Source organism: Eutrigla gurnardus, assembly GCF_963514095.1.
Source record: "Eutrigla gurnardus genome assembly, chromosome: 13".
Lineage (NCBI taxonomy): Eukaryota > Metazoa > Chordata > Actinopteri > Perciformes > Triglidae > Eutrigla > Eutrigla gurnardus.
The window spans coordinates 2,513,702-2,531,038 of NC_139936.1; the positions used below are offsets into that span (position 1 = coordinate 2,513,702).

Consider the following 17,337-nt stretch of genomic DNA (forward strand, 5'->3'; position numbering starts at 1 on the left):
GAGTCGCCCCCTGGTGGCCAGCAGAGAGAATGAGAGTTTAAGGCACTTCAGCGTCGGCTTCACTTCTCAGAGCCGGAGGTTGCAGCTTCGTCTAAAGACGATCTGCTTCCAGTCTCTATGCTATGCTAAGCTAACCATTTAAACTGGCTTCAGCTGCATCTTAAGCATCCCGACATGAGCGCGGCTATCAATCTTCTCATCTAACTGTCAGCTAGAAAGCAAATGAGCCTTTAATTCCCCAAAATGTCAGCTGTTCCTCCGAGGTCCTGGTCCTGAACACAGTTTCTCAGCGCTGCAGAATGCTGGCAGGTTTTCTGACCAAAGATTACGGTTTGGACAGTCATGTCAACAATGTGCTGACTCAGTGTGGGAAACGGCGAGCTCTCGACCACCTGCTGTCATCACAGCGAGAGGGCCCGTTTATTGCCAGCTTTGATGAAAGGCTCATTTTGTCCGTAGGCCCATAATGACAGACGGGCCAGATTACAGTTCATCATCGGTTGGTAATGAAGAAATGCCTGAAGCGCTGACACTGCTGGCTGGCTAAGGCCAGTGATAATGCTGCGGGCCCGGCTCCTTCACGGCAGTCAAACAGCTGTGCTTTGTGACCTACTTCTCCCACAGAGCCGCCCGAGATCAACGCCGGCCCGTACCACTACATAGCCAACGAGGGCGTAGCCATCTCGCTGTCATGCGAGGCCAGCGGCGTTCCCAAGCCAAAAGTGGTCTGGTCCAAGGTAGGATGTCACACTCGTTGTCAGAATCCACTTTTCTCGACGTTTTCTTTGGCCGCGGCCCACGAACCCATGCATGCATGGCTAATTGGCTCGCTCTCATTCCCACAACGTTTATGGAGCCGGGGATCACATTTGGCGTTTATTGGTCATAAAATGAATCATCATTAAGACTTTGTAAATGATTGTTGAGGAATCGGCTTTATCAGGCGTGTTACGATCCAGCAGGAAGATCTGCGTGCAGCGCTGCAGCGGTGACCGGGTCTCCGGGTTTCTACAGGAAGTTTACATCCTTGAATTAAATCAAAATAAATCTTTACACAATTTCACCCTCTGGCATTATTTTCCTCTGATTTCAGAGCACTCTTAAAGAAAAAAAAAAGGAAACAAATACCAGCAACATTAACGCAGGGAAGGATGTAACCATGGCAACCTCACCATATTGCTGCTCGACTGTGAGAGATCACCCAGGATTTGATTGTACCTTAGGAATCTATTTAAAAACCTTTCTTGCAGACAAGAAATACTTTGAGTAGAAAAATAATCGTATCACAAGGAGAAAATCTCCAAAGGGTTTATATGCAACCAGGTGCCGACATGCTTTATCTTCCCAGAATGCAACAGGAATGAACATCACGTTGAGTTACTACAATAGGATCATTAAAGGCACATTTAAACCAAATGAGTTATAGACAGATATGCATGCTGCCACGCATCATTAAGCAGTGATTCTAATGAGGAAATAAACGGACAAAAATCAGGGCAGAGTCACAAACAACCCGCCACCATTAAATGTTCGGCAACACTGAGTGAGGTCAACATACATATTGTTGTACCGAGCTCCCTCGCTTTCTCCAAAACATTTCAGAAGAGCTCTCCGGGGCCGCGTAAATCTCATTTCGTCTCAGATAAAAGTGAATCTGTGAAAGCAATTTTATGTTCAAAGCAAGTGTGTGTGTGTGTGTGTGTGTGTGTGTGTGTGTGTGTGTGTGTGTGTGTGTGTGTGTGTGTGTGTGTGTGTGTGTGTGTGTGTGTGTGTGTGTGTGTGTGTGTGTGTGTGTGTGTGTGTGTGTGTGTGTGTGTGTGCTGCATTCTTGAATGCGTGCATTGGGGACGGAGAGCGAGTTAAAGGGTCCTCTGTAATTACATTAGACATCAAAGGTCGGGCTGTAAACCTGAAGCCCAGCTTAGTGTCCCTGCGACGGCTTTTATCTGCGGTGCGTTCTGTCTCTTACGTCTGCTGGTCCTCCAGGGGAGGCAGCCTCTGCCCAGGACCAGCTCCTCTCTGCGGTCCGACCCCGATGGCCACCTCCACATCCCCCACCCCACCGACAGCGACGCAGGCATCTACATCTGCACCGCCACCAGCCCCGTGGGCTACGCTAGCCGGGAGATCCAGCTCAGCGTCAACAGTAAGGCCATTCAATGTGACGCCCACACACACATTCAAGCTGTGTATATTTATATATATATATATATATATATATATATATATATATATGAAAAAAAATCTGAATCTTTTTATTTAAGGGTGAGATTAGAGGTCCCGTCTTCTTTCTATTTATTCAGATTATTTTTTATTTAATTAATTTAGCTTCTTTTTATGTAGTAGTTGCTTTGTTCTTCATCTAATTCCCTATTATTCTCATAAACACCACCAACATACATCAAAATGTCATCCCGTTTTTATATTTGTCCTGCATTGTTGTCCTGTCTCACTCATGTCTTGTCTCCCACAGTGTTGGTCTTGTTATGACTCACTTTGTGCTGCATTGCATCACTTGAAATAAAAAAAAGAAACTAAACAAATGTTACGCCCCAATTAACACTGGATGAAAAATCTCCTCGTTTGAAGACTTTCACAGTTTCTCGTCCCCCTTTTTTACCAGCTATGCCGAGGATATCGGGCACGAGCGGCCATGCCAACACGGTGAAGATGGCCGCCGAGGTGGGGAGGGAGGTGGTCCTCCCGTGTGAGGCCGAGGGGAGTCCCTCGCCTCTGGTCTCGTGGAGCAGGAACGGGCAGCCCATCCCCCCCGTCACAGCTGGGTAAGAGGAAGTCTTACCTCACTCCACGCAGCACGAGGTTCTCACCGTGCCCTTACGTGTGACTTGGCAAACGTCCGACCCGGCTTTTTTATGACCAGCCTCTCTGACTGAAGCGGCCGCTAATGTGCAGCGCTCACTTAGCGATAACCGATGACGGGCAGAGGCGGCAGCCGAGAGATGCATGCAGGCTTTCGCTTGAGGAGGAACATCTGGTCCCACAAAGGTTTTTCTGATTCCCAGCTTTCACGTGTGGTCAGTCTGGACGCAGACAGACGGGAGGAGGGGGGGGATGACAGACAGAGTCCACCAGGCACCAGACCGACGTTTCGGGGGTAGATAGAAGAATGACGGAGTGGGCTGTGGTGACTCAGATACAGTATGACTTGTGTGGGGGCCAGGAAGGAGGGAAAGGGGGAGGAAAAACGACAGAGGAAGAGATACAAGCCCTGTCTGCCTGATGTTTGGACTCCCTGGGGTGCTCCGGCAGTAAAACAACATGCTGACTCTTTACTAGCCCTGTCTGATGAGAATAACACATCTCCGTGAACAAACCCCCACTGCAGCGTGCTCCGCATACGCCGGACCCCCACTCCCTCCGGCTGGTCTCCGTGGGGTCGGCGGGGAACAAGCAGGGGTGCTGATTTGTTGAAATAACTTAAATGGGTGGGCGGTGAGGTCTCTGTTGTTGCCGTGTGATCGCCCAGCGCTGCTGCAAGGTTTATCTAACACGTCTCATCCTGACGAGGACCAATTTGTCTCCAGTTTGTCGGACTGTGAACGCAGAAGACTCCACACTTAAGTGTGGGTGTCACGTGATGGATGGGCGATGTGTTGACTCTGCAGCAGCAGATCGACACGCTGCAGAGGCAGGAAGATGACGCCGCCGCCGCCACCGCCTCTCCTCCGAAGGCTGTTTGTGAGGAGGTGGGGGAGCACCGTTGAATAGCTGGAATAGAGAGCCCTTTGTGCCTTCTCATTCCCACTTACACCAGCGTGTTATTGTTTCTATTCAGTTGCTTAGCAGACACACTTATCTTGGGAGAAATCACAGAAGGTGTGTTTACATTTGTGCATATTGTGCATTTATACAGCTGGAGGGCTTCTGGTGTTATTCAGGTTACCAAAGCTCCTTTTTTTTTAACAAGTCGCTGACCTACATATCAGTACTTTTAACCTACATGCTGCTTATTTTGTTGTTTTTTCTACAAAGCATGTGATCTCCTCCATCTGTCCACTTGTTTGCCTGCGACAAACATCTATAAATGGATGCTCTGGCATCTCAGGAGGATGAAACGTAGCGATAACCGAGATCTTCGTGACCTTCGCATCGGGACAACCTTTTTTGATTTTCAAAATATCTATATTTGTTTCTGATCCCAGAGTGATAAACACACAATAGCTGCCGATCATGTTTCTGTTTTTTGTGAGCCTGTGACCTTTTTCCAGCGGTGACGTCACCGGGTCAAACTCCGGTTACACGTTCACGCTGTAATTACGCTGCACAATGGTGATTGTGAAAGTAACAACTCACCAGGGAGATTACTAGACCCTGGCTACGGTCCAGACTTCACTAAGTGCTTTTCTTGTTCTAAACATTAATCCATCACTAGATCCATTTCTCTTTCTGCACACCAGAAGTATTTTAACTCTGTATTTGTTTTTGTATTCAGAGCTCAGCAAATCAATGTTAAAGTGAAGAACGGACAATGTAGCATTATCCTCCACTCTATTCACAAGTTATTCCAAATGTTTGCATATTATCTAATTCATTTACATACCAATGAAGCACTTTATGCTTCTGGCAGCAGCTGTGCTGGGAATTCACTGTTTGAATCTTGTTTTCGTCAACTCACCTTCTAACAAAAACATCTTAAAATTATGTCAGAACCTCCAGGTGTGAGAAGTGAAGCCAAATCTGAAGTGCATTAGACTGGCATTCTCTCTGCTGGCCACCAGGGGGCGACTCCTCTCTGCTTGTATAGAAGTATATGAGAAAATGGTCCTACTTCTCTCTGCTGGCCACCAGGGGGCGACTCCTCTCTGGTTGTATAGAAGTCTATGAGAAAATGGTCCTACTTCTCCCTGCTGGCCACCAGGGGGCGACTCCTCTCTGGTTGTATAGAAGTCTATGAGAAAATGGTCCTACTTCTCCCTGCTGGCCACCAGGGGGCGACTCCTCTCTGGTTGTATAGAAGTCTATGAGAAAATGGTCCTACTTCTCTCTGCTGGCCACCAGGGGGCGACTCCTCTCTGGTTGTATAGAAGTCTATGAGAAAATGGTCCTACTTCTCTCTGCTGGCCACCAGGGGGCGACTCCTCTCTGGTTGTATAGAAGTCTATGAGAAAATGGTCCTACTTCTCTCTTGATGTATTATCTCAGTAAACATTGTAAACATGAGTTTATGGTCTCAATCTCTAGTTTCAAGTCTTTCATTTAGTACATTATGGTCCATTTAGAGTCCAACAGACCAGAAAGCAGGGGATGCTACCAATGCTAGTTAGCTACTAAGATGACTTTAACACTTAGCTGTAAAGTTGACCTTGAATTATAGAAGCTAACTTTGTTAGGAGCTTCACACCAGAATCCAGGCTGAGCGAGATGTTCGTCAGATCCACCCGTCGCTCCTCCACAGTCCAAATATGGTCACTTCCTTCACTGGTTGCAAAGATCCAAGATAGCAACGGTCAAAATGCTGAACTCAAGGCTTCAAAACTGTAGTTCACAAACCAACAGGTGACATCACCATGACGACGTCCACTTCCTACATTCAGTCTATTGTCCTCACAGATCACAGTTTATAAATTCTGTAAACACTGAGCAGCCTTTATACATATTTTACTGTTTATGTGCTCATATAAAAGTATTCATGCCCCGCGGTGTAAATGGGACACTAGAGGAAAAATCTCGCTGTAAACAGGAACACCTTTTCTACTGCGGCTGTAGATCTTCGGTGACTCGTAAAGTGTTGTGTTTTCTCCATCCCTTTGACCTCGACACCCCCAGGTTCACCGTGCTGCCTTCAGGCTCTCTGAGGATCACCGATGTGCGCCTCATTGATAGTAAACTATACACCTGCACTGCTGAGAACCCAGCAGGCAACGTGTCCCTGAGCTACGATTTACACATTCAAGGTAACTTCATTAGCATGTCGGACTTCTTAGAAGCCTTCAAACTTGAGTTGATGGATCCCACGGGAACATGTCGCTTCTAACACGTGTAAAACATGTGTGACGAGTAAACAGATGAGTGTGTAACAGATGTGACCTGCGTTTTAGGATGTCTGTTCTTTTGTCCTCAGCTAAGCCCAGAATTCAGCCGGCACCGTCCCTCCTAAAAGCCCTGATTGGCCAAAGAGTGACTCTGCCCTGTGTGGTCCAGGGCGAGCCGAGCCCCGAGGTCAGCTGGTTTCACAATGGGCTTCCTGTCGGGGTCGAGAACTCTACGCCCCTCAAGATCCAGCAGGTCAGCCTGGCCGACCAGGGCACCTACCGCTGCGTGGCCAAGAACAGCGCCGGACAGGACACCATGGAGATCAAGCTGGAGGTTCTTGGTGAATATCAGCAAGTTTGTTCATTTTGAGAGTAAGCAGAAATTAACTTTCACCCCTTGACACTCAAAGTCGAGGGGTGAAACTGAAGTGCACTCAGCTGTTCACGTAAAAAGTGACAGAAATAGACCTAGAAGTAGAACTGGAGAGAGCTAGAGTGTGATTTCAAACCCAGGCTCCTTTCTCACCTCCGCACAGCTGGCCGTTCACAGCGTTGAGTGGGTGTGAATACCAGATTGTTGAATTTGGATCCCCCCCCCCCCCCCACACACACACACACACACATTAATCTGACCCCGGTAAGGTGTGTGGTGAGGGGTCGGCCAAAGCTATTCCACCATCTGACGAGCACTTCTGGTGGAGTACGCTGACCCCCGAACAGTCTGAAAGCAAAAGTGTGCTGAATCAAACGTTCTTGCCTTCGGTAATGGTGTTCCACAGGGGTCTATTCTCGGTCCTTTACTATTCACGTTTTACAACTTAAACACATATATATCGCACCAATCCAGGCTCCTGCTCAGACATATCCCAAACCAAGTTTGTTTTAAATTCCCCTCAAGCTTTATCTGATATTTTTCCTGTAATTACTTTTATGATTGTCACTCAATTAGCGAGAGAATACCTTAAATCTCACCCACCTCAGTCCCTCATCTGCCCTGAGTCTACTTATTTACCTCCATCGATACTATGACTTAAACTAATCCCACGTTGGGTTCAAACTTCACTACATCAATCTTTTGCACTTTTGAACCGGCGCTGACATGTTTTCTCCGTTTCCTCACACAGAGGCCCCGTCCTTCGCAGAACCCGGCGATGCCATCATGGAAAAAGTTGCGGGCGGCAAGGTCATCATCCCTTGCCCCGTGAAAGGTAAACAAAATAATTTGACAGTTGAGTCAGCCTCAGACGAATCAAAGCTCTGGTGTTTTTAGAAGAGACACAATTTACAGCGTGTGACTTCAGCGTTGGAGCCTGAAACAGATGCAGCTTGTTTTTTATGACACGAGAGAAAATTCCACTTTGAATCTGAGCTCCATCAAAGGAATCTTTTTCACTATGAATGTAGACTTTTAGCTGTCAACGTCGTTGCCATCTTAAAAGGCACATCCTCTCATTTCTGTGGCAGCACCCAGAGGTGTTGTCCCTGAATATTAACATTCCTGATCAAACAAAGGCATCTGGAGAGCTTCCTATTTGATCATAAACACAGCGGCCGTCTGCAGACGAGTCCGGCGGATACTCGACCCGTGTGAACAGGTATTGTTTTGTGTGGATCCGTGTCCTGGCTACGCTGAGAGGAGGTGTGGAGGGCGTCCAGTGTGAAGCAACAGCTGGAACATCGGTCTGAGCGCTGCCTTCGGTGAGCCACATCTGCTTTCCTCTGTGTCGGGGGCCCGCTGGGAGAGGAATCCTAATTACAGGCTGCTGCTGGCAGATGAAGGACAGCGATGTCTGAGACGGGAAGAGGAAGATGAAGCGCTAGCCCTCCTTCCAACCCAGTTCCTACTCCAGGCATCACCTGGACTCGGAGGGGGGATCTCTCACACAGAAGTGCTTGGTTCTGTTTTTGGAGGGCCGCCGGCAGCAGGGAACCAGGATCCCCCTCGCCATTCCCCGAGCCTCCCATCTGCACCAGGCAGATAAAGCCAGAAGGATGTTATTAATTCACCAAACGAGCGTTGCATTGCATTTGATCGAGGTAATTATTTTGAGGCAACACATGGAAGAGATGATCCATGACTTGGTCGGCCCCGGCAAGAGCAAATTCAAAGTCGACTAATGAGATCTGTTAACATCTGTATGCATTTCCTCCCCAGCAATGAGATAATGAATTTACTTAAGAGCTCCCTAACTGTAAACACGTGTTGAGAAGAGGCGAGGGACGATAACATCACCTTTTTACTGCTGCTGCCTCTCATGTGGTCAGTGTTTTATGATTTTTTTTCTTTTGGATGGAGGAAGGCCGGTAGTGTTTGATTTCCCCTCCTCGTCCGCGGTGTTTGTATTTGTAACACCTCCTGTAAATAGACTGCTGGCGTTTGGATCTTTCATGGGTGACCGTGCCGGGTGCAAAACTTCTCCACCTTTTCTCCTCTTGACCGTCTCGCCACCTCGTTCCCCACCCAGTCACCCACAGTGGGAAACATCTGTTTCAGCCTCCGCTGCCTTTGAACTGCTTGTTCAGCCGCTCCTGTTCTTACTGCTCAGGACTCTCACCTCGCTGTCTGGCAGTAAATCTTAAATCTTCCATCTCGCCAGCAGACTGTGTCTCTGTTTTTATGTGACCTTGATATTTCAAGCTTACAGGCTACAAGGACCCATTTTTTTGTCCAACAGATAAATGATGCCCCTGCAGAGAAGATGGAGAGATGGAAGCAACTTTTCCTTTTCTGTCCAGACTGCGATCGATAAAGCTCAGATTTTAACCTCACAATCCTCTTTCTCTTGTCTCGGCGCCTGCAGGTTCACCTCGTCCCAAGCTGCGCTGGTTCAAGAACGGCCTGGAGATACAGCCCGACCAATCAGAGCTCTCTACGGCGAGGGATGGAGCGCTGGTAATTAGTGCAGCGTCTGCCAGCCACAGCGGGGACTTCAAATGTGTGGCGACCAATGAGGCGGGCTCTGTGGAGAGGAAGACCAGGCTGAAAGTGAACGGTGAGAATTCATCCCCCCTCGCCTGTTTCTCTGCCTCCTTTAACTGAAACACAAAGCCAAATGTTCCCGTCTGCTCTCCTGCAGTTCCCCCAGAGATCCAGGATGACGGCCAGCCTCTGAACCTCACTGTCACCCTGAAGCAGCCTCTCACTCTGGGCTGCGACGCCTTCGGGATCCCCTCCCCGACCATCACCTGGACTAAAGACGGCCATCCTGTGAGTTCAACCGTGAATGGACCTCGTTGATATCTGGCTGTGTGACGCCACCAAGTGGCCGTCGCTCTTATAGCCACTGCACACTAAAGGATGTGCTGGTTTGTGCCCGTCCAGGTGGAGAGTCCCTGGGTGTATCTGCAGAACGGGAACCGGCTGCTGAAGATCTACAGAGTTCAGCCGGAACATGCAGGCAGGTTTTCCTGCACGGCTCAGAACTCGGCCGGGGAGGTCCGGAGAGAATATCACATCGTGGTGCAAGGTGAGCTCATAGAGAGCTGGTGTTTAGTTTGTACATGTTGGGGGGAAGACAGATGTAGGGGTTACGTAGAGGGTTTGCAGGAAGCCCCCAAAATACTGTTTAATTAAACATTAATACACTTAATGTAGCATACATCCTCCACGACTAACCATTAAAGTTGATGCTAATGACTCAAAGCTACGCTAATTACTCTCCTTTTTACCTTTCACTTTCAGCAACTCACACTATCATATCTGCAATTTTCCTTTTTTTTTTTAGTTTTTTAATCTGAATATCCACATGGTTTGTAGAAAATTTCAAAAAATAGGATAAAACTAGGACTAAACTTCCCAATTCCACGCATACAATTAGATGCATACATGTAAAATGTAAAAATATAATAAATAAATCAAATAAAGGGGGATCAGGAAGGTGTATGTATGTGTGTAGTAGCAGGGCACAATCTTTTCAATATGTCTTTGTAGTCTCAGAGAGTCTGTTATTATTTAATCTGGTGAAGTTCCCTGATCTTCTCAGACTGCATATAATACATTGGGGCGTCCTGTTTTAACCACTTAATTGAAATGCATTTAATTGCTGCTGTTAGGAATCTTAATAGAAGCGATCTTCTAGCTCCTCCCTCAAAGCCCTTTTTCTCATTCTGTTTTCATAAATCTTTAAAAACCACGTAAACTAACCGGCTTATCTCCGGCGTACGCCTCCGCATGCTTCCAGCTCCACCGGTGATCTCAGGAGCGCCCCGGCTGCAGGAGTCCACCGTGGTCCTGGGTCAGGAGGTGGAGTTTCAGTGTCGGGTTAACGGAAAGCCAGCGCCCCGAGTGGAATGGAGCCGCGACGGAGAGTAAGCATCGCTCCTATCCACCTTATTTACTGTGACACTCACCCGACGGCGTTGATCTTTGATCCACGGTTCCCTCGTCTGTCCAGGGTCCTGTCCCGCGACGGAGACCCCCACGTGGAGTTCCTGGAGGACGGCCAGGTGTTGAAGGTGAAGTCGGTGAGGCTGAGGGACCAGGGCCTCTACCAGTGTCTGGCCAGCAACAACGCAGGAACTCAGATGCGCCAGTTCAGACTCACGGTTCAAGGTCTTCCAACCAGCATTCAGCTCGCACATTTATTCCCTTTCAGCACAAAAAGAAACATAAATCATTTAATAGTCATCAGAATATTGAGTAGATTTCTTTTCCAAAAGTTCTGTGGTAGCAGAGAAACTGTTCTGAACATCATGTTTAATTCAGGAGTAGAACCTCTAGTTGTATTATCTGACACGGAACCCTCTTCATGCAGGTCTCTGGGGGTTTCCGTGTCTCATAAAGAGCATGTAATATAATATAACATGTAAAGACTCCAGATCCCCAGAGGATGTACTCATCCTGTGCCGGCCAGTAAAACCCTTAACTGGCTGCTGAGTGTTAACACTTAACTTCCTCCTCAGCTCCCCCCACCATCAAGGGTCCCGGTGAGACCTCGGAGGTGTCCGTGGTGCTGGGTTTCCCCACCGTCCTCCCCTGTGACGTGGAGGGCTCGCCCACGCCCAGCATCACCTGGCTGAAGGACAACCTGCCCATCGTGTCCAGCCCCCAGGCGACCTACAACCGCGGCGGCCAGGCGCTGCGTCTGGGCTCGGCGCGGGGCGACAGCAGCGGCCACTACACCTGCAGGGCCTCCAACCCGGCCGGCACCGCCACCAAACACTACTCCCTGACCGTCCTGGGTAAGATGCATGCACACCTCCTCCCTGTAACGTGAGGCAGAACTTTTAATACAACACCCCGTCTCTCTCCTCATCAGTCCCACCACAGATAGAAGGCGAGTCCTCGACGTTTGGCGGTCAGGAAGAGAAAGTCCGGATCAACGGGAGTTTGACGCTCTCCTGCCTGACGAAGGGTTTCCCTGAGCCGACGGTCAGCTGGTTTAAAGACGGACAGGTTGGTGGAGAGTAAAGATGTAATCTCTATCGGCCTCTAGTGGCAACCAGCACACACTGCACCAGCCTCAACAGGATTTACATCCTCTTCCACCGCCTCCTCCTCCTCCTCCTCCAGGTTCTGTGATATGACAGAGGTGGTTAATTATAGCGAAGAAGAATTAAAACCTCCCGACGTAGAATACTGTTATAATAATAATACTATTTTTATTCTCTGTAAATTACAGTACAGGCGGGACATTTTTGAGTCAACAGCACTTATTCTCAAACTTAAACCACTGATAGTGACTTAGAACGCTCTTGTTTTAGTTGCTGAGAGGAAACGTCCACGCCGGCATCCAGCAGAGCGACTACACCCTCCACATAGACAACGCCATGATGTCCCATGAGGGCCAGTACACCTGCGTGGTCACCAACTCTGCCGGAGAGGACAAGAGAGACTTCCAGGTCACCATCCAGGGTGAGTTCAGGGTTTAATCTGTGTGGGATTCACCCGAACAGAATGGATCGTTAATTAACTGAGCGTTTGTACTTCTACTCCTTTACATTAACAGAACGGTAGATTTTACATATCCTAGTTTAATCAAAATGTTTTGGTAATGTTTTGGCTCCCGTCTCTCGCTAGTTCCTCCCATCTTCCACCGGGTAACGAACAGAGAAGCCGCCTGGGGTCTGGGACACGACGGGGACGACAACGAGGACGCGGTGGACAAGCGGGAGGTGGTCCTCGGCCATCCGGTCACCCTGTCCTGTGAGAGCAACGCCATCCCCCCTCCCAAGCTCAGCTGGTACAAGGACGGACGGAAACTGTCCTCCGCCGACGGCGTGATGCTGCTGCCGGGTCAGAGGGACCTCCTTCCTGTGTGATCTCAGCTAACAGTGTTCCGTCCACGTCTTATAGCTAAACCTGCGTGTCCTTTCAGGCGGACAGGTGCTCCAGATCGCCCGCGTGCAGAGAGAAGATGCTGGGAAGTTTACGTGTCAGGCTGTGAACGAGGCCGGAGAGGACCGCATGAACTTTGAACTGGAGATCTTAGGTGAGCATCATCGAGTCGGTATTAAAATGTGTGAAATAAAGTGTGTTTCCGTGGAAACGCTGCACATAATGTGTTGTGTTTTCCCCTGCTCAGTCCCTCCTGTGATCACGGGAGCGTCGGAGGAGTTCATGGAGGAGATGGGAGCCGTGGTGAACAGCTCCGTGGTCCTCCACTGCGACGCCACCGGACACCCGACCCCGGTGGTCTCCTGGCTCAGAGACCGGCAGCCGGTCCACGCGGACTCACAGCACCACATCAGCGAGGACGGGACTCGACTCCAGGTTAGTCGACGACGAAGTTTAGACGAGTAAACAGGTCTGACTTTGACACCATTCATTAAATCCATCCCGTCTCTCAGCTCCTGAGCGTCCAGGTGTCGGACATGGCCGGGTATTTGTGTGTAGCCGAGAACAAGGTCGGGACGGTGGAGAAGCTCTTCAGTCTGACAGTGCAAGGTGAGACATGTCCATCAACTCAATCAGAGGGTCCAATATACGTCCTTTGGGTTATTTATCATGGATGAAATCAGAACAGGAGCATCCCGGGTTTGAATCCGGACTCCAGGCCGGCCTTCTGTGGTCCGTTCATGCATGTTGGGTTAATAATGACTCTAAAATGTCCCTGAACCAGATCAGTGGTGAGCGATAACATCCATGACGGACGTTCTTTTACGACTCTCTAAGTACACAACCTCTCTTCCAGTGCCTCCCAGAGTAATAGGGCCCAAGGAGGAGGACGTGAGTGTGATCGAGGGTCACATGGTGTCGATGCTGTGTGACGTCCAAGCGTACCCTCCTCCCGAGATCACCTGGACCAGAGACGGGCAGGTCCTCCACTTCAGCTCCGGGATCCACATCCTGCCAGGTTCACACTTCGGCCAAATCATGCTTTTATGTCGGGAGCTTTTCCCTTTTGTTCCAATCTAATAAAACCCCCCAGATATTAGATTTCATATGATTTTATCCACCATTACAGGCGGCCAGATGCTCCAGTTGCCCCGAGCGAGGCTGGAGGACGCCGGGCAATATGTGTGCACCGCCACCAACCCGGCGGGCCAGGACCAGAAGAGCATTCTCCTCAGTGTTTACGGTGAGCAGCGTTGGGCTACATATACAGATGATCAAATCTCAGAAACATCGTCTCGGCTTCCAAAAAATGAAAAGAAAATCTGTTTACCGCAAAGCAGCTGTGAGCGAGGACGGTTCGGGAGTGAATCACCGGCCGCTCTGAATGAATCAAACTGAGATCACGGCCCCTGTCTTTGTCATCAGTGCTGCCCACCCTGAAGCCCCGTCTGGACGTGGAGTCGGACTCGCTCACCCCGCAGGTCGGCTCCTCGCTCGCCCTGCGATGCGAGGCACGCGGCGTACCCGAGCCCGAGGTCACATGGTACAAGAACGGGCTGCAGCTGGCGGCGGGGAACGGGCTGAAGATGGATGGTCACCAGCTGGAGATCGTCGGAGTTCAGGTCAGGGGAAAAACAGCATGTCTTCTAAGGACTCACACACAGACATATTAAATACATAAGCACCCTCACCATGACCTTATTTGGATTTCCAGATGGCAGACGGTGGCACCTACACCTGCAAAGTGTCCAACGTGGCGGGGCAGGTGGACCGGACCTTCAGACTGACCGTCCATGGTGAGCAAACCCTAACCTGACCCTGAGACAGCTTTCTTCATGAAGGCAGAGGTTTTCACTCTTCATGTGTGTCCACAGTCCCACCCGTCCTGGACGGGCCCCTGCAGGAGTCCCTGAACTACACCCTCGGCTCCCACGTGGCCCTGCTGTGTGAGGCCTCGGGGGTCCCTGTGCCCAGCATCACCTGGCTCAAGGATGGGACTCCTATTGGTAAGAGGGAGGCGATCACAGGGGTTTAATAGTACCTGTCATGGTGTTAATTCCTTGAGTCTTCAAAACCGTAGTCCACCAACCAAGTGAGTGTTTCTGCCGTCCAGAGAGCAGTCTGCAGTGGCAGTGGTCCGTCAGAGGGAACCGGTTGGAGCTGGGACCCCTGACTCTGTCCCACGCCGGGACCTACACCTGCCTGGCCACCAACGGCGAGGGACGCACACAGAAGGACTACACACTCGCCGTGCAGGGTAACGACACACATCACACCCCAGAACGCGATGCTACTCGTTACAGGAGGGATCCTCAGAGGCCTTTTCAACGTCCTCTCTGTCCCCCTCAGTGTCGCCCACCATCATGGACTCTGAGCACCCGTCTGACGTGAGCGCACCCACGGGTGAGGAGCTCACCCTGGAGTGCAGAGCGACCGGGATCCCCACGCCGCGTCTCAGCTGGCTGAAAGACGGCGTGACTTTAGAGGGGTCGGACGCCCGGCACATCGCGTAAGTCCTCCACGTTTTATTCTGCTGCTTCAAAGCTGCTGAATCAGTTCCACGAGATCATGGATCCACGGCGTTCTCCGTACGGATTATGGAAAAATAGAATATTAATGGTGGTAAAAGATCATGTGTATGATCGAGGGACGTGTGGACAGACGAATGGAGTCGTTTATAGACCGCTGGCTGATGTTGTCATGAGGAGCAGCTGGTTCACAGCTGGTCGGCAGCTTTGTGGTCATCAGCCAGAGACAGCACAGTGTGTGTGTGTGTGTGTGTGTGTGTGTGTGTGTGTGTGTGTGTGTGTGTGTGTGTGTGTGTGTGTGTGTGTGCGTGCGCGCGCGTGTGTGTGTGTGTGTGTGTGTGTGTGTGTGTGTGTGTGTGTGGGATGACGACGACAGTGATGAGGATGATGATGGGAAAGTGATGTGACGGTCCAGAGGTGAGGATGGAGTGACTCGGCGTTAATGTGAAAACACAATGACGTGTGTTTGACCTCCAGCGTGACCCCCGATGGCAGCACGCTGACGTTACTCCAGCTGAGTGCCGAGGATTCTGGGACGTACACCTGTTTGGCCGTCAGCCCGGCCGGACAGGAGAGCAAGATCTACACCCTCTTTGTTCTCGGTGAGTTTGAACATTTTAAACGTGAGTGAAAGTTAAAGAAAAGAGGGGATTTTTTAAAAATCTTTTTTCTTGACTCGTCGCAGTGCCGCCGTCCATCTCCGGCGAGACCGCCGTCCCCCGGGAGCTGCAGGCCACGGAGGACGGCGTCGTGACTCTGGAGTGTCAGACGACAGGAAGTCCTCCACCTCAGATCAGCTGGCTGAAGAACGGGCGTCCTCTGCTGCTCTCTCCTCGGACACGCCTCCTGTCCGGCGACGCCGTGCTGAGGTCAGTTTAGACGGCGAGGATACGATCAGAGGTCGTAGTTGACGAGGTGACGCTAAGTGTTTGCTTTCTTTCTGAAAAAGGATTTCCAACGTGCAGCTGTCGGACTCGGGACTCTACACATGCGTGGCTCGCAGCCGAGCCGGCCTCGCCGAGCTCAGCTACGACCTGCAGGTCCAAGGTCAGTCGTCAATGAGTTACCCTGATCTTATATTAGATTTACATTTAAAACATGTATAAATGAAAGTGTCATACAGAAAATTATTATAATATATTATTATATATGAATTATTTATTATTTTGTTTTTTTTGACATGACCAAAAAGGAGTGGGGAGAAGTATACACTTATTTAATCCCAACCCTTCTCCATAATTCACATCCTCTGTCATACATATATTTTATTTATTCTTTATCATTAGATGTTTGTTTTTTTATTTAAAATTAAAAATCTTTTTTCTCTTTTTTTTTAAAAACTTTACTAAACAAGTATCTTACAAATGCTATTTATTTCTCATGTATTCCTATCATATATATATATTAATTATAGATTCTTGCATATTCATTTAATTTAATCAAAAAATATAAACTATAATAAAAAATATATAAAAATATAAAAATTATATATAAAATATAAATTGAGATATTTTAGTATCGAAAGTATAAGTTAATTCAGAATTTAACAATAACAAATATAAGTTAATAAACCTGAGTGAAAAAACAAACAGGAAACGAAGAAAGAATAAATAATAAATAAACATCTGAGGGTTGTGTGTGTGTGTGTGTGTGTGTGTGTGTGTGTGTGTGTGTGTGTGTGTGTGTGTGTGTGTGTGTGTGTGTGTGCGCGTGTGCGTGTGCGTGTGTGTGTGTGTGTGTGTGTGTGTGTGTGTGTGTGTGTGTGTGTGTGTGTGTGTGTGCTCTGCAGTGCCCCCTGGTGTGGACCACGTGGAGCCGGTGGAGCCGGTGACGGTGGTCCAGGGCTCCTTGGTGACGCTGACCTGCGAGGCGCGTGGCGTCCCCCCTCCCACGCTGACGTGGATGAAGGACGGCCAGCCGCTCTCTCTCCACCGCAACCTGCTGCTGGACGGACAGGAGACGCGGCTGCAGCTGCCCGACGTGGCGCCCTCCGACGCCGGCCTCTACAGCTGCGTGGCGAGCAACCAGGCAGGAAGTAGCACCAAGAGCTTCAACCTCACCGTGCTCGGTAATGCCGACATAATCTGAACATTAAACATCTCTAAACTCCTTCAGCAACTCAGTTAAAAACACGCTGCTTCCTAACCCAGAGCCCCCGAAGATCTCCGGCTCCCCGGCAGAGCTGACCGTGGCGGTCAACAGTCCGCTGGAGCTGGAGTGCTCCGCCGTGGGAGCCCCGCCCCCCACCCTCAGCTGGCTCAAAGATGGCCGCCCCCTGGAGGGGGCCGACGTCGTCCAGCAGGATGGACGCTTTGTCCGGATCAGCAAAGTTCAGGTACATTACAAGCAGACAACGTCACCTCATGCAGCGGCTTCCTGTTCATGTTCATGTTGTTTAATGTGCCTGTTTTTAATATGATTTTTCAGGTCCATACAATCATTTATTATACATCCAGGCCGTCTGTAAATGTACATCTGTAGCCCACAACAAGGCATCACAGACCATAGTAGTATAGTTTGTACGGAGGCGAGCAAGGAC

The 17,337-nt window shown here is 49.6% G+C and overlaps 1 protein-coding gene across 1 annotated transcript in view; it reads left to right on the forward strand.

The window, feature by feature from the left end:
• hmcn2 (hemicentin 2) overlaps positions 1-17,337 on the forward strand; it is a gene marked incomplete at its 5' end in the record, with an annotated part of 45,780 nt that overhangs the window by 14,061 nt on the left and 14,382 nt on the right. Inside the window, 30 exons of the mRNA XM_084023986.1 lie at positions 625-737; positions 1,987-2,146; positions 2,624-2,783; positions 5,788-5,915; positions 6,083-6,334; positions 7,118-7,201; positions 8,795-8,986; positions 9,071-9,201; positions 9,316-9,460; positions 10,175-10,301; positions 10,388-10,545; positions 10,896-11,174; positions 11,252-11,388; positions 11,697-11,847; positions 12,013-12,228; positions 12,311-12,424; positions 12,518-12,705; positions 12,783-12,879; positions 13,127-13,288; positions 13,400-13,513; positions 13,696-13,892; positions 13,985-14,066; positions 14,145-14,276; positions 14,384-14,527; positions 14,620-14,779; positions 15,276-15,400; positions 15,484-15,667; positions 15,748-15,845; positions 16,588-16,866; positions 16,949-17,133. Of these exons, the coding sequence (XP_083880112.1) occupies positions 625-737; positions 1,987-2,146; positions 2,624-2,783; positions 5,788-5,915; positions 6,083-6,334; positions 7,118-7,201; positions 8,795-8,986; positions 9,071-9,201; positions 9,316-9,460; positions 10,175-10,301; positions 10,388-10,545; positions 10,896-11,174; positions 11,252-11,388; positions 11,697-11,847; positions 12,013-12,228; positions 12,311-12,424; positions 12,518-12,705; positions 12,783-12,879; positions 13,127-13,288; positions 13,400-13,513; positions 13,696-13,892; positions 13,985-14,066; positions 14,145-14,276; positions 14,384-14,527; positions 14,620-14,779; positions 15,276-15,400; positions 15,484-15,667; positions 15,748-15,845; positions 16,588-16,866; positions 16,949-17,133 (4,694 nt within the window). The remainder of the gene's footprint in view (positions 1-624; positions 738-1,986; positions 2,147-2,623; positions 2,784-5,787; positions 5,916-6,082; positions 6,335-7,117; positions 7,202-8,794; positions 8,987-9,070; positions 9,202-9,315; positions 9,461-10,174; positions 10,302-10,387; positions 10,546-10,895; positions 11,175-11,251; positions 11,389-11,696; positions 11,848-12,012; positions 12,229-12,310; positions 12,425-12,517; positions 12,706-12,782; positions 12,880-13,126; positions 13,289-13,399; positions 13,514-13,695; positions 13,893-13,984; positions 14,067-14,144; positions 14,277-14,383; positions 14,528-14,619; positions 14,780-15,275; positions 15,401-15,483; positions 15,668-15,747; positions 15,846-16,587; positions 16,867-16,948; positions 17,134-17,337) is intronic.